The sequence below is a fragment of the Perognathus longimembris genome, chromosome 28 (assembly GCF_023159225.1).
Source record: "Perognathus longimembris pacificus isolate PPM17 chromosome 28, ASM2315922v1, whole genome shotgun sequence".
Classification (NCBI taxonomy): Eukaryota; Metazoa; Chordata; class Mammalia; order Rodentia; family Heteromyidae; genus Perognathus; species Perognathus longimembris.
In genome coordinates this window covers 13439322-13464904 of record NC_063188.1, presented here as the reverse complement: position 1 = coordinate 13464904, position 25583 = coordinate 13439322, and the positions used below count along the sequence as shown (strand labels likewise).

At 40.5% G+C, this 25583-nt stretch overlaps 1 protein-coding gene across 2 annotated transcripts; it reads right to left on the bottom strand.

Annotated features, from left to right (window-relative positions):
* Positions 1-310: 310 nt before the first annotated feature.
* Positions 311-21462, bottom strand: Mospd1 (motile sperm domain containing 1). Of its 2 annotated transcripts, none has more exons than XM_048336272.1 (6): positions 21327-21462; positions 12119-12370; positions 11931-12006; positions 10379-10596; positions 5254-5415; positions 311-1725 (listed from the first exon to the last, which is right to left on the bottom strand). In XM_048336272.1, the coding sequence occupies exons 2-6, from the start codon at positions 12270-12272 to the stop codon at positions 1694-1696; spliced, it is 642 nt and encodes a 213-aa protein (XP_048192229.1). In that variant the 5' UTR covers positions 12273-12370; positions 21327-21462; the 3' UTR covers positions 311-1693. The 2 variants fall into 2 exon arrangements, with proteins under 2 accessions (XP_048192229.1, XP_048192230.1); XM_048336273.1 differs by lacking the exon at positions 21327-21462 and adding an exon at positions 14395-14491.
* Between the last annotated feature and the right edge of the window lie 4121 nt (positions 21463-25583).

The window sequence follows — 25583 nt, the reverse complement described above, 5'->3', positions numbered from 1 at the left end:
GTATAGTCAAACTGGTAAAATGATCACTTGTGGGAATTGGGTAGACAGGGATGGTAAGATTAGTTTTCAATGATACACCTTCTTAAAGGTTTCAGGATTTGAAATGGGTTAACCTCTGAGGAACTCAGAGTTTTAGCCAAATACAATGTTTCAAATATGATGAAGCTCAGATCTCCATTTTCTTTGATTTTTAACGTAATTTATTTTCTTTACAATGTTATCACATACATACACGTGCATGCACGTGCACGCGCACACAAAGAGGACTTAATAAATGGGTAGAGAAACAAGAGGGAGACCCTCCCAGAGGTTTTTAACAAAGTTCAAAGTAGATTACATTTATGTGCTTTTCAGTTATTACACAATGTACAGACATGATCCACTGAATGATTTATGCGCCCCCAAATGGTTAAACAATGACAAGAGACTAGACATAAAAGCTTCTAGAAGCAGAATTGCTGCTTGCAGAAAACAACTTCAGGCATCCATTTGTGTTTACATATATTCCTTGAGAATGCTACAGTAGCGGTGCGTAAGTTCATTCTGTAAAAAGATCTGAAAGTTGATTTTCAAGAGACTCAACACATTGTGCTTTCAGATAAAAATCCTAAGACAAAAGAGCAGTTGCTATGACAAAGCAGTTAAAACTGCATATGTAGTATATATTTATATGTTAGAGATCAGAAGCTATAAAGAAATGTAAATAGTTGTGCTTAGGGGACCTTTTTTGGTACAGTTGTTTTAATAAATAAAACCTTAAAAATGTATCAGTGACTGATATAAAATAGACACAGGTATCAAGGGGTTCCCATACTTGGCTTAGAGTTTAAGGTGAAAAATCCTCTTCACATGAACCACCTAGCATCTGACCCTCCCAATATGGGCCTGTCACTTAACAGGCGGACAGACAAAGAGCTTGAGAGAAAAGTTAGTGATTTCCCTCCATTAACGTAAAGCATTAACCAGAGGTAAAGCCAGGGCGAGCCAACTAATTAAACAAATGCCTACCTTCCTTTAGAACTCTTAGACCAAATAGAGCCATCAGCCTACTTTTGTGAGAATATATATATGCGCTTTGTGTCTGGACTACAATCCTATTTGGTAGTTCACAAGATGAATTAAACATATCCTGTTTTCTGTGAGACTCTACAATAATCATGATCCCTTAATACCTTATACTTGTTTTTAATTCTCCACACAGTGACTGGAAAATTCTTACTTTACAAACACTATAACAACTGTTTGTAACCATAAAGGGCAAGGTATAATTTACATAGTAACATTGATCATAGCTAGCAAATAAATGCAATTTTATTTTTAGGCTAGTCAGTTTGTTCGTTTAGGCCTGTAACTTAGAAGGACATATGATCCTTATTAATTAAAGTGAATTAGAAGAGAAGATGAGAAAATAACTAATGTTTTAATTGAACTCTTTTGCACAATACAGAATTTAAAAGACTTTCTTCAAATAATTTCTCTATCACTTAGAATCATCCCTACTGTCTGTAACATAAAGTGCTGGAATCCCTCAAAATTACTGAATAATTTTAATATATATAATATACATTTTCAATTATTTGAACTCATCCAATAGTTTGTAGTGTGTTCATGGAGTGAAATAGAGATAAAAGGCAGTCCGCATTCAATATATTTCCAATACAAATTTACTTCAGAAATCAGTTTAAATCCTCTCTCATGTTCGTAGTATAGCCATTGTGATAAGACCTGATTGGGGAGAAAAAAGACACAGTTAAACACATTGCATTTTACAAAATCTTCCATTCAACAAGCAATTATTTGGGCCTCAACAAGCAAATTAAATATAGTACCATAGGCAGGCACTCTATGAAGAACTCAAGTCAATTTGAATTTAGTTGATATTATACAGAAGAAATCCTATTTACAGCAGTGGGCACTCATTGGATAGATTTAATTACATCACTAATGTCTAGTCATAGCTAATTTTGCCATCCAATACCTCCTACTTTATCCAGTCACATCAGCTAGAATAGCAGACCATTTTCAAGAGATGGTAAATCAGCTGACTTCAGGAACAGAAATATTAAGTACCTGATACATTAGGACCTTAAGGCCACAAAGACACAGAAGCATAGTATTCCTGATTTGCTTGAGAGATTTCACATAGGAAACCACAAACATGCCAGGCAGTGTGGAACAGAGGAAGTAAAGCCAAAGGATAAGAGAGTTAAGAGGCCAGCCTGGCTACACAAGTGAGACCCTGCCTGAAAAAAATCCATAAGCAGTCATGGACATGCTCAGTCCTAAGTGAATGGTAAGTAGGTAAATGACATTTGTGTGTATGTTCCAGTCCTGTGCCTTGAATTCCAGGCCTGGGTGCTAAGGTTCCTAAATATTAATCAGCTCAAGGCTAACACTCTACCACTTGAGCCACAGCTACATTGCTGGCTTTTTGGTAATTAATTGAAGGTGAGAGTTTCGTAGGCTTTCCTGCTCAAGTTAGCTTTCAACTTTGATCCACAGATCTCAGCCTCCTCAGTAGCCAAGATCATAGGTGTGAATAACAGGTACCTAGCAATATTTTTAAGTACAAGGCTAGAATGTGGTGCAGTGGTAGAGCACTTGCCTAGCATTCATGAGGTGCTAGGTCCCATCCCGGCACCAGACATCAAAAGTACAGGGAGGGGAAATTATCACGAGGACTGGGCAGTCATGAAAATTGTTCTCAAAGATAAAAGCTGAAGTCAGGTTCAAGTGGGTCAGATCTGTAATCCTAGCCACTTAGGAGGCTGAGATCTCCAGCTCATAATTCAAAGCCAGCCCAGACAGTAAAGTCCATAAGACTCTTAGCTCCAATTAACCACCAGAGAAAACCATAAGTGGAGCTATGGCTCAAAATGGTAGAACACTAGCCTTGGGTGACAGAGCTCAAGGCTAGCACCCAGGCCCTGAATTCAAGCCCCTACGACCCACCAACACACAAACACACAGATAAAAGCTGAGCGAAGCCTTAAAAGATGGACAGAACATGGGGGGTAGACTGTCCCGTGGGTAGAAACTAGTGGGAAGGGGTTGGACTGGTAGGGAAGGTGAAGGAGACTGAATCTTGGTGAAATAGATTTGCAACTATGAAAATGGAAACCTGTTGGGGATGCTCTTTGGGGGGAAGAAAGAGGCAGGAAGTATGATACAGTAAGATCAGTTGGAATACAGTGTAAACATGTGGACAAGAGATGTAACAATGAGCTCCTCCCTTGTATAACTAATAAGCTTTAAAAAGATAGACAGGAAACAATGAGATGGGCAAGCACTTCAGGTGAGGTCAAGGCAGAAAAAAGGATAGGAATCTAGATGAGTTGTTTTTTTATTTCTTTAGGTACAGGTAGTTACTGAGGCTTGAACTCAGGACCTTGCTCGGCTTTTCTGCTCACTACTGGTGCTCTATCACTTGAGGTACACCTTCATTTCCAGCTTTTTGATTAATTGGAGGTAAGAGTCTCAAGAATTTGTCTGCCCAGATATGTCTGCCAGGACTGCCTTGAAATGGTAATCCTCAGATCTCATCCTCCTGGGTTTCCTGGGATTGTACCTGTGAGCCATCAGTATCCAGCTTAGATCATCTTTTTTGAATCAATAAATTATCCAATAGGCTTTGGTCATAGATTTATACAGGAAGCAGTTAGATAATATTGACTCTTTAGATCTCAAACAGATATGGGGAATGTGTTCAGTGCCAAACTATGATATTATACTGAAGGGTTTGAGAGTATGACATAGTAATTAAATCTTAGAAGAATGTAAATCAACCTAATAGCAGTCGGATGGATAGTTCTGGGGAGAAAAGAATCAAAGGTAAAGGAAGAGGGAGAGAAAGAGCACACCCAGAACATAGGGAGACAATTTAAAAGACAATTTTGAAGTAAATAAAGAGAGCACACCAAGGAATATGGAGAGTAAAGATTAAGGAGAAGTGACAACAGAATAGAACTAAGAGTCATTCATCACCAGAACCACAATCCTGGACACACGGATGACACTGAACAAATGTTTGCTCAATTTAAATAATTAACTAAAGTATTTCAAGCCAAGATAAGAAAAAGAATGAAAAAAAGGAGGAAACTGACTTAAGGAAAAAGGTTCATAATAATAAACAAGGTCCATCTTCACCATTGTAAACATCTTATTTCTACAAGCAGAAATGCTGATCTTAGGATATATGGATTTTATACACGTCATATATCAATTTAAGTCAGCACAAGGAAAATAATTGGTTAATACAGACTTTGCTAGTAGGTAAATACGTGGAAGAGAACTAAATGTAAACTAAAGATCAAATCTTCAAATGCATGCAATTTCAAACATGTTTTTGGTTTTAGTTTTTTGCCAGTCCTAGGGCTTGAACTCAGGGCCCAGGCACTGTCCCTGAGCTTCTTTTTGCTCAAGGCTAGCACTCTACCACTTGAGCCACAGCGCTACTTCCGGCCTTTTCTGTGTATGTGGTACTGAGGAATCGAACCCAGGGCTTCATGCATGCTAGGCAAGCACTCTACCACTAGGCCATATTCCCAGCCCAATATGCTTTTTTTGGAAGTACTAAACTGATGGTCTTGGGCTTATGAGGCAGGACCTTTACCATTTGAAACATTCCTCCATCGTTTGTGCATTGTGTTTTTTTTTAAATAATAAACCATGTTGGCCTCGACCAAGAGCCTCCTATTTCTCCTCCTCACATAGTTGGAATGATAGGAATACATCGCCATGTCCAGCTTTTTTTGTTGGCTGAGATGGGGGCCTCACAGACTTGTCTTTTTGCCTAGGATGGCTTCAGTCTTCTTGCTCTCTCTCTACCCGAGTAACTTGGATTATAGGTATGAGCCACTGAGCCTGAATCTCAAACAAAAAGCTTTTGAAACAATCCTTAATCCGTTTCTGTTTTGGGCAAGAAAGGTTTATACTCAGGGCCTTGTGCCTGCCAGGGAGATGTTCTACCACTTGAGCCATACCCTCAAGCCCTTTTTGCTTTCATTATTTTTCAAATAGGATCTCATGTTTATTCCCAGGCCAGCCACAGCTTCCTGTTTATGCTTCTCAAGTAGCTGGATGCCTGGCTCGAGTTGTGTGTGTGTGTGTGTGTGCGCGTGCGTGTGTGCGTGCGTGTGTGTGTGTTACTGGCAATTTGAACTCAGCACCTCATGCTTGCTAGCCTTCATCTGTTTTCCAGCAGAAGACACATAAAACCCTACCCAAGTCCCAAATCATCTTGAAAACCCTTACCTAAGATATAAGCAGCTACTAATTTTTGATTCACACTTAAGTGGAGGTAGAGAGGCACGAGCGATTCCATATCCCCCAACGTAGGCAGCATCAGGGCTGCAATACACACCACTCCCAGGAAGACAGTTAATAAACTAGGTCCTGAAGACGCACTTCTGGTTTCTGTAAAGAAACAAAAACAAAGCCCCAAGTTAGCTTCTGCAAATAATTTCAGATGAAAGTTTCTTTATACACATTGGCCGCCACTCAAGCAGGGCTGTTTTGTATTTATGGGGGAGAGAAGAAGGGGGTTTATGTTTGGGCTAACTTCTCTCATTCCTTCCCCCATCATTCCCATTCCATAGGGGTTTTTGTGTTGTACTTATCTGAAGCCTATAACTTTGTTAAATGGCACTAGGAGGTAGCAAGTTCCGGGGGAAAAGAAGAGTGGTCACTGGGCTGGGAATGTGGCTTAGTGGTAGAGTGCTCGCCTCATATACATGAAGCCCTGGGTTCGATTCCTCAGCACCACATATATAGAAAATGGCCAGAAGTGGCGCTGTGGCTCAAGTGGCAGAGTGCTAGCCTTGAGCAAAAAGAAGCCAGGGACAGTGCTCAGGTCCCGAGTTCAGGACTGGCAAAAAAAACTTAAAAAGATCTGTTATCAAGCCTACTATTACATAGTTCTGATATTTTTAAGAAGTCAAATAACATTTTCTGTTATATGGCTTTTGCCACTCATCTTCCTTTCACTAAAAGGAATAGTCAACAGCCACACAATATTGGTGTTGTAAACAAACTCAAATTTTATGTAGATTATTGCTTAGGATGAAACAATAACATAACTATCTAAAACCCCTAGTCTTGCTTTAATTTGTAAAAAGAATGAATTTTCATTTTGGCAGTATTGGGGATTGAATTCAGGTCCCTGTACTTGCACATTCTACCACTGAACCAGATCAAGTCCATAATCTTTTTTCTTTTTCGTGATACTAGGGTCTGAATTCAGGGCCTCATGTTTGCTGGGCAAGTACTATACCATTCCAGCCATATCTCCAATCCACATGGATGAAGTTTCAAGGGAAATGTTTACTGTAACAGCTATACCATTAACTGCAAACCTACAGTAAAGAGAACTACAGTAAATGAATTTTTAATATTTAGAGAAATTACCAAAAAAAACCTTTTTGTGTCAATACTCAGTGTCTTGCACTCTCAGCCTTCTTACTTAAGGCTGATACTCTAGCAATTGAGCCACACCTCCACTTCTGTCTTTTTTATGGTTAATGGGGAGGGGGGTAGAGTCTTACTGACTTTTCTACCTTGGCTGGCTTCAAGCTGCAATCCTCAGCTCTCAGCTTCCTGAGTAGCTAGGATTGCAAGTAGGAGCCCCTGATACCCAGCTCCAAAAGCCATTTTTAGAAATGCTTGAAATTTTTCAAAATAGAAATATATAGCCTGTTTCTGGTACTATGCAATTATTATAAAACATGTTATAAAAATACACAAAATAAAGTTTCCTTTATGTTCTCGTTCTCCTAGAATATTGTTAATGACAATTGTCCGATTTTACAAATGGCCATATAAGCATGTCAACATATTTTACATAAATGAAAATTTTATGCACTATTATTACATAACTACTTTCCCACATTCACTGAAAAATATTTTAAGCTTTCTCTGTCAGTATATAAACCTCTGTTGCTCTATGTAATAACAGATGATTGTAAATGCCTGCCTAGTATACCATTTTATCAACATTCCTAATTTAGTCAGTTCTCACTTTTAGATCATTTTCAATTTATTATTATAAACAATATTAAAGAACATAATTTTCTTAAGCCATAGGGCACAGACTCAAACATAATATAGTACTTCATTGATAATGTAATTAAGACAAACCCAAGCTTCAACTGTATCTTTTAAGAACATCTTTCTCTCTTTCTCCCTTTCTTTCTCTTTCATTCATCTATTCATTTATTTATTTAAATATTAGTTTTCTTGGGCTTAAACTCAGAGCCCTTGATGGGGGTAGGGGGGATCTACTCCTGAGCCATATCTCCACTTCCAAGATTTTCTTCATTTTAGTTAAGTCCACTAAATGTAAACGAACTCTAGCATTCTACCACTTGAACAACAGTGCCACCTCTGGCTTTTCTGTGATTAATTGGGGATAAGAAACTCAGACTGCCCAGGCTGGCTTTGAACCTTGTTCCTTAGATCTCAGCCGCCTATATATAGCTAGGATTACAAGGGTGAGCTACTGATGCCCAGCGAATATATCTTTATATATACTGAACGTAATTAGAATTTCCTCAAGCCAGTACCAGTGGCTCACATCTATAATCCTAGCTCCTTAGAAGGCTAAAATCTGAGGATCAGTTCAAAGGCAACTCACTCAGCCAACTGTGAGACACTCATTTCCAATTAACCAGGAAAAATAAATAAATAAAAAACCTGGAAGTTGAAGTGTGGCTCAAATGGCAGCACTCCAGTTTTGAGTGAAAAAGCTAAGCAAGAGCTCAAGGCCTTCAATTCAAGCCTCACTACTATGGATGAATGAACACATACACATACACACACATCTTTTCATTTTAGTGACTTTTTTTGATATAAGGTCACTATGTAGCTCAGGCTGGCCTCAAATTCATGGTTTACCCTTGGGTTGACCTTGAAGTATAAATACTCTTTTTTTTTAGCCTCCCCAGTCCTGGGATTATAGGCATGCTCTACTACAGTCAGTTTTTAGTACATTTTAAACTCCAATTTTTCATGATGAAGCCTTTGACCATTCTCCTGCTAACTGTGAGTCTCAACTTGGTTGCCCTTCTAATACTTCTAACACTTCTAGTTACTTCTAATACTTCTAGTTTTGTTGAAGTCTCTTCTAAAGTGAAAACCTGGAAAAAATGACATATAAACAAAAACCTTCCAAGGGGGTGCCAGTGGCTCACACCTGTAATCCTAGCTACTCAGGAGACTGAAATCTGGCGGGTCATAGTTTGAAGTCAGCCCAAACAGAAAACACCTATGAAACCTCATCTCAAAAATAAGCACCAAAATCCAGGGCTAGAGCTATGTGTCAAGTGGTAACATGCCAGTCAAAAGCAAATCTGAACAAGCACAAAGCCCTGAGTTCTAACCCCAATTATTGCCAAGGGACAAAAAAAAAAAAACCCTTCAAAAATACAATCTCAATTTATTATGGCATTTAGGTCAGGTAATCTTCATGAAAAACAAAATTCCATATACTAGAACCACAAAAAGTATTATTTAGTAGACAGATGAAGTTAAAAATACCATTTTGCCAACATAGACTAAGTTCTTCGTAGTTATACTTAGAAAAATAGCCCAGTGTGGTAGCTAAGTCAGAAGAATATTGAGCCTGAGGGTCAACCTGAACTACATAGTGAAACTCTGTCTTAAAAGAACAGCTTGCCTGGGGATGTAGCACAGTGGTGGAGCATTTACCTGGTATGGGCAAGATCCTGGGTTGTATTCCCAGCACTGCAAAAAGCATCATTTGAAAATGATTCTCTTATGGACTCTATGGTCTCCCTCATAGGGAATAATTAGCACAGGTTTAGGCTAGTCACAGCAGAGGATCACAAGAGCCCAATAGCTATGCCCTTATGAACGCATAAGATGATGCTAAGTGAAATGAACTCCATGTTATGGAAACGACTGTTATATCACTGTTGTAATTACTTTCAATATGTGATGTGAAACCGTAGTTTCTATTATTGATGATCTTCTTGTATCCCCTTCCTGTGGTTGTACCTGCACTATCTCTGTATCTTATCTGAGTACATTGGAAACCGTATATACAGGTATTAGAACTAGGAAACTATAAGGGAATACCAAAATCGAGAGACACAGGGTAAAAAAGACAAATGATTACAAAAGCAATACTTGCAAAACTGTTTAGTGTAAATCAACTGAACAACTCATGGGGGGAAATGGAAAGGGGGATGGTGGAGGGGGAATGAGGGAGGAGTTAACAAAGAATACAAGAAATGTATCCAATGCCTAAAGTATGAAACTGTAACCGCTCTGTACATCAGTTTGACAAAAAAAAAAAAAGAAAATGGTTCTCTTTCATCTAAAGTCAAAAGGTTGATCTTGCTAGTTAATAATGACCACTAAGAAAGAAATACTACCTGGTCCCCTACTACCTACCACCCAGTCCCTAATCTTGGCACCATCAGAAGTCTGGGTAGTCCCTGCATTGATTGAGAAAACCCTTGGCTATAAAGGAAAGAGGCACCACTCCTTGTGTTATTGAAATAAAGATCTGAAGATAACAAACTGACTATAGATCTACAAACTGATGTAACGACAATATTTTTAAGTCACACACATATTGTAATTTCAAGGACAGCTGGTATCACGTTCCTATATCACTATCCAAAAGTTTCTGTATTTTTCTATGGAAATTTTCCTCTCCCTTACCTGATAATTGATTTGGGGGGAGAGATAATGAGAAGTTAGGAGGTAGGAGGAATGACATCAGAGGAGCTGAATGAGGATGTCACTGTTGAAAGAATATATCATAACACTCCTGAATATCTAAGCTGGAAGGAAATGAGGAATGGAGAGGGATTCAATTAATAGCCCACCGGGGATATTATAATCTACTTAGTTTAATTAACTTCAACTTTAATGAGATTTTTTTTCTTTCAAAATAATATGAACAGTGAACTAAGCTTGGCCTATTGCCAAACACAATCTCTCTCCTCCCTCAGACTAATTAAATGGGAAAGGATATAAGAAAGTCAAAGAAACAAGAGTACATGATTGTCAGATTGTGCAAGCATCATAAAGAATGGTGCATGAAGTATCCAATCACGTGTGTACATGTGTGTACATACAGACGTGACATCTATAATCTTGAATTTATATACAATAAATAAATATATTTCTTTAGAAACCTAAAGTAATATTTGGTCTCTCTTTATGGCCCGGTCTCATGAAAGCTCTAGGGCCCAGCTGTTGCCTCTTGTTTTAGTTCAGTAGTTCTCATCTCTATGCTTCATTTTGAAATAGTTGAGTAGGTTTAAAGTGGCAGATTATCTAATAACTATTCTTAGTTCCCTGGCTGAACTTAGAAAGATCTCAAAAAGGCTTAAAAAAACATCCAAACTACCTGGTTGAAACGACTGCTCAAAAAACAAACTCTCGGTTAATTGATCCTTTATTCTTTTTTCCTCTTCTTCCTTCTGTTGTTCTTTTGCAGATGGGAGAAGAGTAGCAACAACCTCCTTCCTTCCTAAAGCCTTCCTCTGGCTTTGCTCAGAAACTTGAAGACGGAATTTGTCTATTACACCATAGTGACAGGATCGAACATCTCTGTGACGAATCACACTGAAAACAGCAAAAGAATAACAGAAGCTGTTTAAGTTTTGAGACCTCTCAAACACAGTACAGCAAAGAGATTTCAATAGGTGAAACTCTGTTAATTAACTGACACTAACCAATCCTCAAGAACACAGAGTTTCTAATGATTTCAAAGAAAAATCAGGATAAATTTAAAAAAAGAATGGGTAATTCTGAAACAGTTGATGCAATGCATATTTTAACAGAATAAAAGTACAAGAAAGGAGAGGTAGAAAAGTTCCCTTGAACAATGACTTTTCTTTCTGAATTATTTTGTAAATAGGAATATAGGAAATAGTTACTTCACACACACACATATCATGTCATGTCATTCATCATAAAGCTCACCACTTAAACTGGCTTTTATATATACATAAACATAAAATGTACAACTAAATAAGTAATCCAGTCTAACCAAAGTGCCAGAAAGCTAACAACAGGCTCTTGTATTTTTTTCTAAAGAGAAAAGACCATAAGGCAATGTAATTTTTAGAAGTTTTCTACAAATCCCTTTAATGTGTTTCTTTCTTCTTAGGGAATGTAAAACAACTAGGTCAAAGGTAACACTTTTTGTTTGGCAAGGTTATGCTAAAGAAATATGTCAAAACATTATCTTATGGCTCTGAAATGATGAAACTGTATCCATAAGAACTGTGCTTTTCATTTTCACAGAAGAATTAAACCAATACAATTTACTTGATAGCTTAAATTAAGGGATGGTCAAAGAAGCCATCCATCTGGTCACCACGAGTTCTAAAGAGAAAATTAAACATGTACAGCTTGAACTAACAGGCATTTATCTGATAATCTTAAAATGAAATTATGTGGAAGCACCTACATAACCTTTTGCAGATGACTTCTTACATACTACCTTCCTGTTTATGTAGCTTAACTTGCAGGCTTACTAGGTGAATCACTGCAGGTGAACTTATATTACCATTGTTCTTAGACTGTAGTAGTATTATTAGTTTCCCAACTGCCATTTTAAGAGCTGAATGTTTGAAAGAAAACTAAAGTCACTATTATTGAGAGCTGGAGGAATTGAAAGGAGTAAGTCAAAACTTGACTTTATGAACATCTCTGCCTTAATTTAAAACCCCAAGGAGGAAATGGTATTTGAAGAAAGACAGCACATACAGTAGGAAGCATTTGGTGGGGTTGTTTAGAAATATTTCAGAAATGTCTTAGCTTTTGGTAGAAAAACTTCAACAAGATTATAACCACCTATGTGGGAGTAGAGTATAAGGAAGTTCTTTTTCCAGTTAAAATACAAAATAGTCATACACTGCCAAGTGTGTTAGCAAGAAGTGATTTGGACTTACATATCTACACAGCACTGAGATTTAACTGCGCCTGCGGCATCCACGACAACATACTTATTTGGAGTAGTACACAGAACTGCAAGAGAAAACCACAATGGCCATTAATGGGTTGAAATCAATTTGTTTCTCCAAGTAAAAGATTAGTAGGGACTAGTTAAAGATTCATAAGTTAGGCCTAAGAGACTCACCTTTGAACTTTAAGGCAAACTCATAGGGATTGTACAGAGTCAACACTTGCTTATGTGTTGACTGATCATCAGCATAAAATATTAGCTCTGTAGGAAACACAAACACGGGAAGATTTCCTTCCACTAACTCTGGTTGTCTTTTTTGTTGATGCATTGGCACTGAATCCCTTGCTGCAGCTTCTGTTTTAACAGTCTCAAGTCTATTTTGGATTTTCTTAGGTTCAGTTAAAAAATCCAAAGCATTTTGGCAATCTAGAAGTAGGAGAACGAGAGAAAGAAAATTATATGATACTCTTTTTCATTAACCCAGCCTCTCTACACACCCGAAAAGCATGGAACATTCATTCAAATAGGTCCCCAAATCTCTGAGACATGCCTTGTGACCTTTCCTCCTGGCTGTTACATAGCTTTTTACCAACTTAAAGAAATGTACATGTGTTCTTCTCATAGGCTTTCAACCTGTGATCAATTACAGAAATACACAAATAGGGAACATAGAAAAACCATATAAATATGTAAGTTTTTCTCAAATAAACATTTGAAGTGATGAAATAAAAGAGACATCGTTTTTGTTAAACATTTTTTTTTCTTTCTTGTGCCAGGACTGGGGCTTGAACTCAAGGCCTGAGCACTGTCCCTGGTTTCTTTTTGCTCAAGGTTAGCACTCTGCCACTTGAGCCACAGCGCCACTTCTGGCCTTTTCTATATATGTGGTGCTGAGAAATTGAACCCAGGGTTTCATGTATGGGAAGCAAATACTCTACCACTAGGTCATATTCCCAGACCCCTTAGTTCTAACTTTAAGAAGTTAGTTGGCCCTGACTAGAGTAGAATTTTACAAGCTCAGAATAAAGTCTTAGAAGAAATCATTTGCCTGTGACATTTACTCTTTGCAAGTTGAATGTGTGTCCATACATATATATGTATGTATATATACATATGTGTGTATATATACATGCATCGCTGTGAATCATAAAGAGATTATCTCCTTGTCACCATTAAAAAGCATTTATCATGTGTGAGCAACTTACTATTTTTGATATCCTTCCTATTTATCACTTCTCTTGGCTATAAGTTGCCTGCTAAACTCCAGCCAAGGAAAATTAGGAAAGAATTATATCAGGTCACCAGAGCAGAATTAGGTGACTGCCAATAGACATAATGATCCCTAACACTGGTCACTAATTAATGGATTTCTGGGAGACTAACACTTTCTCTGTGCTCTAGTCCATACTGCAAAATGATAAAGCACAAAGGCCCAAGAGAGATTATAGAGTAAGCTGGTAAAATTAGTATATGATTTTTATATTCTAATTGGTTTATGATGCTGTTTTCCAGAAATCAAGTACCTGCCAAGTCAGTGTTTTTGCCCAAGCTTTTCCTTTTCACAGATGAGGAAAGCAGGCCCAGGATTGTTAAGATACTTACCTAGGACTGTACAGGATACTGGAGGAAGAATTGTGGTCCCTAGACTCATACTTCCTTCTACAGTTCTTATCTCCTCTGTTGTCTCAATCCAAAATACCTCCCTCTTGGGTAGTGGTGGCTGAATATACATTTCTCTATCTTTAGATAAAAACCCTGCTTTCCAAGACCACATTTGTCAGACTTTATCAAAAATTCAAGTCACCTCCCAGACAGTGTTATTTGTTTATTTGTTTTGGTACTGGGTTTCAACTCAGGGTGTCACGTTCTTGCTTAGCTTTTTTGCTCAAGGCTGACGCTTTAATCACTTAAGCCAGCCCCCCACTCCCAAGCATTATCTTGATCTGTTTCCTTTTCAGTTTTATTTAAAAGGATAGGAACAAATGCACTTACTGAGTTGCAAACCTTCTTTTCGTGATTAAGAAACGGTAGCTAATGCTATTTATGAGGGTATTAATAGCCAAGGTTTGCTTAATTCTTTCTGTCAGTCAGTAAAACTGTCTGTTTGGAGTTTTTTTTTTCAGTCCTGAGTCTTGAACACCAAACCTAGGGACTGTTCCTGAGCTCCTTTTGCTAAAGGCTAGGGCTGCTCAACTACTTTGAGCCACAGCACCACTTCTAGATTTTTCTGTGATTTAATTGGTGGTAAGAGTCTCATAGACTTTCTTTCCTATCTGGCTTTGAACTGAGATCCTCAGACCTCAACCCCCTGAGTAGCTAGAATTACAGGCACGAGCCACCCAGCTTTGTATGCATTTTTCAAGGCCCAGTTCAAATTCCCCCTCCTGTAGCACACACTTACTACTCTGATCTCCAAGGAACTCATCAATTTATCTTTTTTATGTACTCACTCTATGGATCAAATATTTTGACATTTGTTCTATGTGGCTCAATTCTGAATCTTTTCATTAGATTTCAGTCACAACGCCATATTGGTTTTTCTGAGAAATAAATAAATAAATGTAAGACAAAGGGTGTTAAGTGGTCTCATAGTAGATCTTAGGTGACTGTGGACGTGGGCTGGAGCAAAAGATCAGAGAGAACCAGCACTGGCAGCTAGCTCTCCTCTCTCCTCTTGTTTGCTTCTGTTTCCTTCTCCCATCCTCAAACTGGGCCAGCAGTGCTTTGGAACTGGAGGCTCTCAACCTTAAAGGCAGACAATACAGCTAAGAAGGTGCCATACCAGAAACTGCCTTGTCGTTATACAAACCACAGTGAAGCAATCCTGAGTAAAATTAGCCAGACAACTTGATGTATGTACACCACCTTGTGACCAGTTTGCAAACTACTCTCCCACAAAGCAGCAGCATAAACACTGAAATCTTTTTGTGTATGTGTGTGTGTGTTCAGATAGGGTCTTGCTCTGTATCCCGGCAGGGCTGGGATTCCAGGGATGTACCGCCACACCTGGCAACACTGAAATGTCCACATACATACACTTTCTGCCACCAGTCCAGACATCAAGGTCCCACATGGGATTATTGCTTCCTTGACTTGGTAGTGACCAGAAGAAGGAACAAAATAAGAGCCTTAGATATACCAGGGGCTTGTCTAGATTTTACCACCATAGATTCAAAACGTAAGATAACTAAAGAACACAGAAACCACTTTAAAAGTATATTCTCACTTGCTCCCCACATCCTCCACCTGCTGTTATTTCCTCTGCTTTGGAGAAAACATAAGCCTCAAGAAGACCAATTAAGTAGCTTGGGAATATGGCCTAGTGGCAAGAGTGCTTGCCTCATATACATGAAGCCCTGGGTTCGATTCTTCAGCACTACATATATAGAAAAGGCCAGAAGTGGTGCTGTGGTTCAAGTGGCAGAGTGCTAGCCTTGAGCAAAAGGAAGCCAGGGCAGTGCTCAGGCCCTGAGTCCAAGGCCCAGGACTGGCAAAAAAAAAAAAAAAGAAGACCAATTAAGTGGCCCTTGAGGATTCTTGTACAAATGCGGTTTTCTAATGTGAAACATTAAGAATGACTCAAAGTCAAGTCTTTCCCAGGAATTAGGTAGCCATTTATCTGCTTTACCACAGTCTACCAGCTACTATAAACTACATGCCCCTGGCTCTAACCATTTACTCTGATTAGGGTTTCTAGCCCCACCTTCAAGCCAGCCTTTTTATCTGGCCAGAAGAGCTATCTCTGTCCTCCATACTCAATATGGCCTTTGCCAAAGGCCAAGACCAATAACTCTGTTGCTTTGATCTCACTAGTATTAAAACTGCGTTCCTTTTCATTTAAAAAACTCAGCTCCGACTGGGCACTGGTAGCTCACACCTATCATTCAAGTTACTCAGGAGGCTGAGATCTGAGAACTCTGGTTCAAAGCCAGCCCAGGGAAGAAAGTCCATGAGACTCTTACCTCCAATTAACCACCAAAACGCCAGAAATGGAGCTGTGGCTCAAGTGGCAGAGCAATAACTTTGAGCAAAAAAGCTTTAGGGACAGCACCCGGGCCCTGACTTGAAACCCTAGGATGGACACACACACACACGGACACACACACACACACACACACACACACACACACACACCATCCCTTCCTTTTTGATTTCCTATTATCACGTTAGGCCTTTTGAAAATGGCTGATATGCTACTAAAGTCAGAGCTTTCCCAAATGATGTTTTATATTTTAACATGTACTGCTCAAAGCCAGGCAATTTTCTTATACATATTTTCTAGGTTTCTAGTATAATTTGCTATCATACTAGTTGGACTGACAGCTACAAATGATATGAAGTGGTAGGCTATTCTGTGTTCAAGATGTAAAAGTTGAGTGGTACTCTTTTAAAATTTAAAAAAAAAAAAACAGCCAGGTGCTGTGATTTGCACCTGTAATCTCAACTTTTTGAACTTTTAATCTCAACTTCTTGGAGGTTCACATAGGAGGATAACAAGTTCAAGGCCAGTGTGGACAGTCTGCCAGACTCTTTGTCAAAAATGAGTGCTACATACCTATTTGTGTGCACATCTGTGAGAGTGGGAGAGGGCACGGAACCAGAAGAAAAGAGCAGCAGTGGAGCTCATTGAAAGTGAACTATGCAATTTGTGGATGGAGATGGGAGGGGGGAAGGGGGGAGAATGACGGAACAGATTACACTATGCAATAGGAAATGTACTTATTACCTGATGTATGTAAAGGGAATCCCACTGTATATCACCTCTAAAACGACAATGAAGTAAGTTAGAAAAAAAATTAGGGCTGGGAATATGGCCTAGTGGTAGAGTGCTTGCCTCCTAAACATGAAGCCCTGGGTTCAATTCCTCAACACTACATATATAGAAAAAGCCAGAAGTGGCGTTGTGGCTCAAGTGGTAGAGTGCTAGCCTTGAGCAAAAAGAAGCCAGGGACAGTGCTCAGTCCGTGAGTTCAAGCCCCAGGAGTGGCAAAAAAAAAAATAGTGCTACATACCTAATACTAGTCCTCAAGAGGCTAAAGTAGGAGGATTGTGAGTGCTAGGCCAGTCAGGGCTAAATGGTGAGAAATGGTATCAAAAACAATAATATTAATGAATTAATAAAAATCATTATAGGAGTGAAGGCATACCTTAGTGGTATTGCTTGGGTTCAATCCCTAAGACTGCAAAACAAATAAAATGCCCTAGAGAAATATATTTTTAAATACTTCCCTGTAATATGCTACTTCTAGCATCCCAAATTTTCACTTATTTCAAGAAATATATGCGATTCTGAAAACAGCATCTATATTCATTATATGAAATATATATTTTGTGCATATGTCAGTCTCAGAAGCTTAGAAACATCTCAAACTTGGGCAGCATTTACTCACCACTTTATATATGGATATTATATATACTAGGCCCCATGCTAGGCAATATTAAGATGAAAATGAGAGTCACCCTCTCAAGACCTCAGCCTCGCAGGATAGGAGATGCCTGTGTGTTCAAATGCCAATAGACACAAAGCACTCTGGGAGCACAAGTGACAGTGTATTCTAACAAATGGGATTCTGCGACAGGAGCAGAGGGGTAAATTTCCAGAGTCTGTGTAGAGGCATAGAAGGGACACAGTGAGCACTGGCACTGTACTTGGTTGGAAATGAGCATGGAGGAGTGGCCAGAGGGAAGGTGGAGGAACATTGGGAAAAAGAACCTGATTTGGAGGTTTACGCTGGATTCCCTATGCAGGTGGCTCTTACAAGGGCAGCAGGAGCTGCTTCACCTGGCAACTTGTCACAAGTGGCAATTTGTTGGTTTTCACACTAGACCAACTGAATCAGAAATTCTGGGAGTGGGGCCCAGCCATCTGTGTTTTTAATGAGCGCTCTTGGTGACTATCAGGTACAACAGTCTTTGGGACAGGAAACTACCTGGTGAGACTGGAAGCAAGCATTGTGGCCATTGACCTAAGCACAACACCTGACTCTAGGCTAGTTATAATACACACACACACACACACACACACACACACACACACACACACATTGTGCTGGGCCCTAGCAGAAAAGTCCCCGTGAGACTCTTATCTGCAACTAGGCACTCAAGGAGCTGTGGTTCAATGTACTACCCTTGAGTAAAATAGCTCAGGGATAGCGTCCAGGCCCTAAGTTCAAGCTGCATAACCAGCAACAAAACAAAATCACTGTTGGATGAATGTGACATGAAGAAATCATGCCAGCTTAGCCTACGGCAGATGGAATGGAGAAGAAATAGATTTGAGATGTTTTAGAGGTGACCAGTTCAGTCAGGTGACAAGAATATAGTTGTACAAAGGTATCAAGGAAGTGATTTCTATGTAAAAGTAAGCATGTGATTTTGTTGAATCAACTGCTAGGTTTTAAAGGAGTATTCCATGTGGACCCTAGAAAACTGGAGCTGGAGAGAAATTTTCTAAGTGTGTCCATATAATCAAGAGCAAAGGACCCTCTTATTCTGGTACTTTCACTTCTCACTGTTAGTAATCTACATTCCTATTAACAAACCTTTTGTGAATTTGCTTGGTGTGACAAATCGCTAAGACTGATATTTGGGGATGTGGTAACATAAAGTTTGAACCTTGAAGAGCTGAAAATCAGACAATGGTTTTGGTGGTCTAAGCAAGGAATCACCAAAGAGAGATCTTTGTACAAACCTCAACCTTTTCTTCTAATTTCATGAGTAAAAAACATCAGAGCCCACTTTGCTCATGAAGAAGCCAGAATGAGTCAAAGAGTAGACTTTGTACTATGCCACGAAGGTCAAGAAAGTCAAGTGGAGCTGTTATTTCTAATTTGGGAGTTATGATTTAGCTGAGGCCATCTTCAATTTCCTGATGAAGACAGAGGGACAGGTCAATCTGTATGTCAAAGTTACTTAATGAGAAGTTTGTAGGATGCAATTCCTATTTCTATCCTGATCCTGGATATCTCTTATTATGGCATGTTCTTTAGTTGTTACCAGTATCTTTGCTTATTTGACCAAGTTATTATTTGTCCAAAAATAGTTTTCTATCAAAAACTGCACTCCTCTGGGGAGTTTGAGAGCTACAGCAAGCATTAGAGACTGAAACAAAAAACTTTATAGTATAGATGAGGAAATTGAGGGTTTCAAAGAGTGAATCACTTAATAATCTATTTCATGTAGGGCAAGAGTCTTCATAATATTCTAAGGTAGCTAAACAAGATTCAGAGGAACACTCATAATCAACTTTCTTACTATTTTGGGAAGATATTTCTCTGTATTTTTTGTCTTAAATATGAAAAAGAGAAAAAAATAGATTACTTTCTTTACTGGGTTTAGTAGGAAATGGGGTAGCATTTTGTTGTTTCTTATTTTAAGTTTATAGAAAATGAAGTTAAGGTTGGAGGTGTGGCTTGAGGGAGGCTGAGATCTAGGGATTGTGGTTCAAAGCCAGACAGGGCAGTTAAATCTTTGAGACTCTTCCTCCAATTAACCATGAGAAAATTGGAAGTGGTGCTGTAGCTCCAGTGGTAAGAGTGATAGGCTTGACCTCAAAGAGGATTAGGGAGTATCCAAGTCCTGAGTTCACGCTCTACAACCAACAAGAAAGATTACTTTACAGTTGCTATCAATTATATTTAGTTGTGTGTTATATATATTGGAATGTACCACAATCACCTGTCAGAGATTTGAGACATTCTAAACCTTCAAATATATTGGTATTTCATTATCCATCGGTTGTTTTAAGAGTTCTATAAAACTTCAAAAAGTATATTAATTTCACATCCTGTTTTGGTATATAGAAGTGAACAAAGTGAAAGACACATTTAGCCCTCTTTCTTGTTTTTCAAATTTCCCACTACTGGGCTAGGAATATGGCCTAGTGGCAATTGTACTTGCCTCGTATACATGAAGCCGTGGGTTCGATTCTGCAGCACCACATATAGAGAAAACGACCAGAAGTGGCGCTGTGGCTCAAGTGGCAGAGTGCTAGCCTTGAGCAAAAAGAAGCCAGGGACAGTGCTCAGGCCCTGAGTTCAAGCCCCAGGACTGGCAAAAAAAAAAGAAACAAATTTCTCACTACTTTATATCAAATATATGTGTAATCTAAAAGTTGGTGTTCACCCCTTACTCAATTTCCTGAATGTAGTATTTCATAAGTGAAGAGATTTCCCAATATTTACAGGAAATGTGGACAAGATTTTCATCATCAAGTGTGTATTAAATCACACATGTTGCCTTGCATGAAAAAGTAGACTTTCCCCTGTGTCTGGAATTCACGTTTGAGAACACAATGCGTTGTGAAAGAACAGGGCTACTTTTTAGGCAGAATGTGAAGAATTCAAATTGCCAGGTTTTGTGACCTCTTATTTCCCTCAAAGGTCTAAAGGGTGCGACTGTTTTCACTTAATGTTTTTCCCTTGTTCCCCAAAGTGAAGGCGTCCATTGTACAGGGACAGAAATGCTACTTCAATTGAAGAGGACAGATGTCCGTTAATTTCCCCAAAGGGGGAACCAGGGAGCATTAAGGGCTTGGGAAGGAATAGTAAAGCCGTCAGCACAGACATCAGCCCCACCTGATTGAGGCCCAGCCTTTTTCTAGCTGAGTTTCCACCCCGGAGGGCTCCATGTGAAACCGGTCATGTGAGCCTGTTTACAGCCTAGCAGCTGGTGCAACCATCAAGATCAGAGTGGAGGTCCAGGGAAGGAGACGGGTCACGTCTCCCTTGTGTTCCCCTTTTATTCTAAGAAGGTGATCACCCTCCTCCCTAGACTCTCCACCCCACCCTATCCCCCTTTTCATCTCCCCCCAGGCAAAGTGAACTGAGCTAAGCCGTCCCGGGACATAGTTTTCCCCCCTCCCCCGCCACACACACACACACACACACACACACGCCCCATTTCCTTCACTCGGGGGGACCAGCTGGGGCTGGACCAACGGTGAGGACAGTGTCACCCCGGGCAAGGAGTCAACCTCCTCCGTCCCACCCCAGCCCTCCTGGCTGCGTCCGCTCGAGAGTTGTCCCTGGAGCCGTGTCCCCGGGGCAACACCGAACTCCACCAGGCACACAGCGTGACGTTTCAGAGTGTGCCTTCGCCTGGCAAGAGCAAGGCCCCCATCGGAGGGCGATCAGCTGGCGATCAGCTACCCGCCCGGCCGTCTTCAGCCAAACACAGGGCGCAGATGACCTCCCTCCCCCTCGCCGTGCCTGCTCCCCAGCGCCCACCCGCATCCGCACGCCCGGAGCCCCGCAGGCAATCACCGAGTCCAGCTCCAGCTCGGGGCACGGGGCATTCCCTCCGCGGGGGCTCTCCGCCACGTAACTTCCACGTTTGGCACAACTCAGAGGAAGTGGGTGATGGGACAGTGGGGGACTCTCACCTCAGCAACACTGGCTTCTCGGAAAGCAGCTGCGACTGCTCCTCCGCTCCTTTGTCAGCTTCTCCAGACTGCACTGCCTGCTGGGATACGGGAGGACTCAAATGCCACTTCTCCCCGCCCTCGAGGATGAGTCCAACTGGCTGGGAGAATGGGCGGGGGGAAGAGGAGAGGAGGTGGGGCTGGGGGCGGGCCCAGGGCCGGGGGCGTGGCTTCAGAGGTGCCACCTGGCCTCTTGGGATTTCTTCCACTGGCCAAACAAACTTCTTCATCTCTGTCCTCTGATAAGCTCCTCCCCCGTCCCCACCACTTTGAGGGGATTTCAGACTGTCACTGAACATCATGCATCCCTCATTGCACTTGTTTGGCAGTCACCCCTGTTGCCTGAAATGCCTCCCACCCCTCCCCCAACCCACATGTGCCCAGTGAGGACACAACACTAGCTGCTTCTGAGACATCTCTTACAATCATCGCTCCTCCAGCCCTAAGATTCGGTTTAGGCCCCCTGACTTTTTGCCTGGACTGCAACACTAAGCTGTTTGCATTCACCATCCACAGTTACCTGCAACAGCCAGAGGGATCAATCTAACATGTATATATGGCTGTGCTGTTCTACTGAAAACTTCTCAACTCATGTATACTGGGTCACGCTTGTACTTCTTTCGGAGGCAGAGATAGGAAGACCCTGAATTGGAGGCCAGCCTGCTACATAGTGAAAACTTATCTCAAAATAAAGTCACTCCCACTTCTGTCTACAAACCCTCAGCGTACAATCTCTGCAATTATTTCCCCATGCATCCAATACTCTGGTCCAAATAAACTAGCAATCCATATATGCTAGTAAACCGTAGCCCAATTTACCTACTATAGGTTGCTCCAAATAATCCTCCTGGAAAGGAAAGGAAAGATGGTTCAAACCTACAATTCCACCACTCAGGAAGATCAGAAAGATTGACTGGCCCAGGCCAGCCTCAACTGTATACAGTGACTCTGTCACCAAAAAAGCTATATATTCAATAATATTCAAAAGCCTTTTGAAGTATTAGTACACAAATAATGTTCAAGTTTAAACTTTAATGATGTTCAGAGAAGAATTAGGTGTCATAGTCACAAGTCACTGCTCCACATATGCAAGGCTCAAAGAATTCTCCCTAGCAACCCAGCCCCGAGCAACGATCCACTAGATAACCTTCAGGCATAGGCCTCTGGCACCTTTGCTCACACATTTTCTCACTAAATAATATGTTTTTTAGTTTTGGAATACCTACAAACCTTTCAAGGTCCAGTGGAAATGCTACTTTTTTAAAACATTAATCTTCAGGATCTTCCATCACAACTATTAACTCTTGCTCTATCAAATTACAGTAGATCCTTGCTTATTCTACTTTCTAATCCTTCCTTACTTAGATAAGCAGTAGTTTACATGTCTTCCTTTCTCTCCTCCCTAATCTATGACAATCTCAGACCTAGCCCACAGCTACCAGTACAATGCCTGATCCACAAAAGACATTAACACAATGTGATAAAAAGCTATCTTTCATGTCTGTTGCATCATAAATTCTGCATAGGCCCAGACAGGATGGTACACAAGACATCATCTAATAAGCTAATAAGCTCCCTCCCTTTATTAGGACATCTCCATCTTGACCTAGCCATGTGTAGCTTTTGCAAAGACAAACTGGTTAGGCAGCACAGTATTGCAAAATGACCAAAGCTTGTACTTCCCTTGCAGGTCAGACTGGTTTGTGGTAAAATATGTGGTTGTGGAAAACATAACTTGCACAGCTCACACGAGAACTCATTGTAAAAAAAAGTATATGTCCCCATAGAGAATAATTGAGTTTCTAAATGTGTATATATCTCTTAGCTTTGAAAAGCTTTTGACTACCATTTGATTTAGACTATGTCAAATTTGGGCTCCAAATTCCTTCAAACCTTGTACAATATCTGTGTTAGAAAGTATTCTTACCTGGTGCTGGTGGCTCATGTCTGTAATCCTAGCTACACAGGAGGCTGAGATCTGAGAATCACAGTTCAAAGCCATCCTTGGCAGGAAAGTCTATGGCACTCTTTTCTCCATTTACCACCAGAAAACCGCAAGTGGCACTGTGGCTCAAAGTGGTAGAACTCTAGCCTTGAGCTCAAGGACAGCACCCAGGCCCAGAGTTCAAGCCTCATGACTAACCAAAAAATATATTCTTTTTGTTGTGTTTCTATTATTTAAGATACATTTGCTTGCTCTCTGAAGATATTACAAGCTGTGCTCCAACAGGATTTCCTCATTCCTAAAATGAGAACAGGAATCTTTGGCCTATACAATCTATCGGGCTCTTAGGACCCCTAGTACTCCTGTGGCTATTTAAATGGTATGCGTAATACAGTAAATTATAGGGTACTCTTTTGAAACATAAGATCTGTTTTTGGTGTGGGAGTGTGACAGTGGTAGAGTGCTTGCCTTGCATGCATGAAGCCCTGGGTTTGATTCCTCAGTACCACAGAAACAGAAAAAGCCAGAAGTGGCACTGTGGCTCAAGTGGTAGAGTGCTAGCCTTGAACAAAAAGATAATTATGGATAGTTCCCAGGCCCTGAGTTCAAACCCCAAGACTTAAAAAAAAAAACCACAAAGAAGAATAAATGTACTCTTTATCTGACCTAGATAACTGTAATGACTCTGTACTACACTTCTATAGTAACAATTTTTAAAAACCAAAAAGAAAAGAACCTGTCTCCAGAAAATATATAGATGGCAGCTAATCTAATTTACCAGCTGAAGCCAAATGTGTTCATAAGAATTATTTACTGCTTCAACCTAAATGATGACCCTCCAGAAAATGCATGCTGCCATAATGGCCTGGACTAACACAAACCTCCCATTAAGAGATCCTATTCCAAGGGCTGAGAATATGGCTTAGTAGTAGAGGGCTTGTCCAGCATGCATGAAGCCCTGGGTTTGATTCCTCACCACCACATAAACAGAAAAGCCAGAAGTGGTGCTGTGGCTGAGAGTGCTAGCCTTGAGCAAAAGAAGCCAGGGACAGTACCCAGGCCCTGAGTTCAAGCCCAGGACTATCAAAATAAATAACATAAAATGCCCACTATCTGCTTCACATACTTGACTGTGGAGCTTGTTAGGGGAAAGAACATTCCAATGTACCTTGTGCCTTGCACACATTGTTGAGGAGTGAGTGGAAGCCTTTGCGGAAAGCCCAGGATCACTACTTCAGGAAAGACACAGAGCCCACCTAGGCACTGACAACCCTAAGGTTAAGACACAGTGAGAGGGGGCTGGGGATATGGCCTAGTGGCAAGAGAGCTTGCCTCGTATACATGAGGCTCTGGGTTCGATTCCCCAGCACCACATATACAGAAAACAGCCAGAAGTGGCGCTGTGGCTCAAGTGGCAGAGTGCTAGCCTTGAGCAAAAAGAAGCCAGGGACAGTGCTCAGGCCCTGAGTCCAAGGCCCAGGACTGGCAAAAAAAAAAAAAAAAAAAGACACAGTGAGAGTCGAGTACTCATAGCATTTGTATGTAAGAGTGCCACCTGTGAGCAGAGGTTAGTTTAAGAAAGTAATAGTGCCTGGTTCTGCCATTACCTTGAAGCAAGGGCTAGACACTGGAAGATGTGGCAGAAACCCTGTTGAAGAATAATGAACTGTTGGCTTTGTTCTCATTCACTCACATCCTGACACATGATCAATCCAGCCAGAAAGGTATGAAGTGCCAGACCTCTCACGTGCAGAGATGTCTCATTGCTACTGTGTAATTGGTAACTTTTTCCCACAGCTCTTTTCCTGCCCTTTCTTGCCACGGTTTATTTTGGGGGGGAAAATGAGGAACAGGAATCCTTATTGTAGACATTTTGTGGCAGAACAGATAATAGACTATTTGAATTACCTGGAGTCATTTTTAGAAAAATAGGAACCCATTTCCATTGCCACACTAGTTAGCTGGCATGACCTCAGGAAAATCCTTTTTCCTTCCTGGACTTGGAAACACACTCATGTGTATAATGTGGTCGCTGGACTTGAATGAATCCATGGCAGGCCTGGCCAGAAATTCCTGTTGAAGGCCTTAGACTAGACTTTCTCTTACCCTGATTCCTTATCCAAATATATTGAATCAAACTATAGTGGAAATATTCCAGTATTTTCTTCAGCTTTTCCACATTATGACCCCCCCTCATTAATTAAGCAAAATTACTAAATTGTCACTTAGGCAAGAACACTTAGTACAATGCCTGCCAGGTGTCACCACAACAT

Bases quoted from the DNA above. Each gene is read 5' to 3' on its own strand.
- Mospd1 (XM_048336272.1), bottom strand. From the start codon at position 12,272: ATGCATCAACAAAAAAGACAACCAGAGTTAGTGGAAGGAAATCTTCCC. The intron at 5,416-10,378 runs GTAGTTTGGATG...GTTTCTTTACAG, and splicing joins TGAGCAGTCGTTTCAACCAG to AAACCAGAAGTGCGTCTTCA. The intron at 1,726-5,253 runs GTAAGGGTTTTC...CTCCCCAATCAG, and splicing joins AGTAGCTGCTTATATCTTAG to GTCTTATCACAATGGCTATA.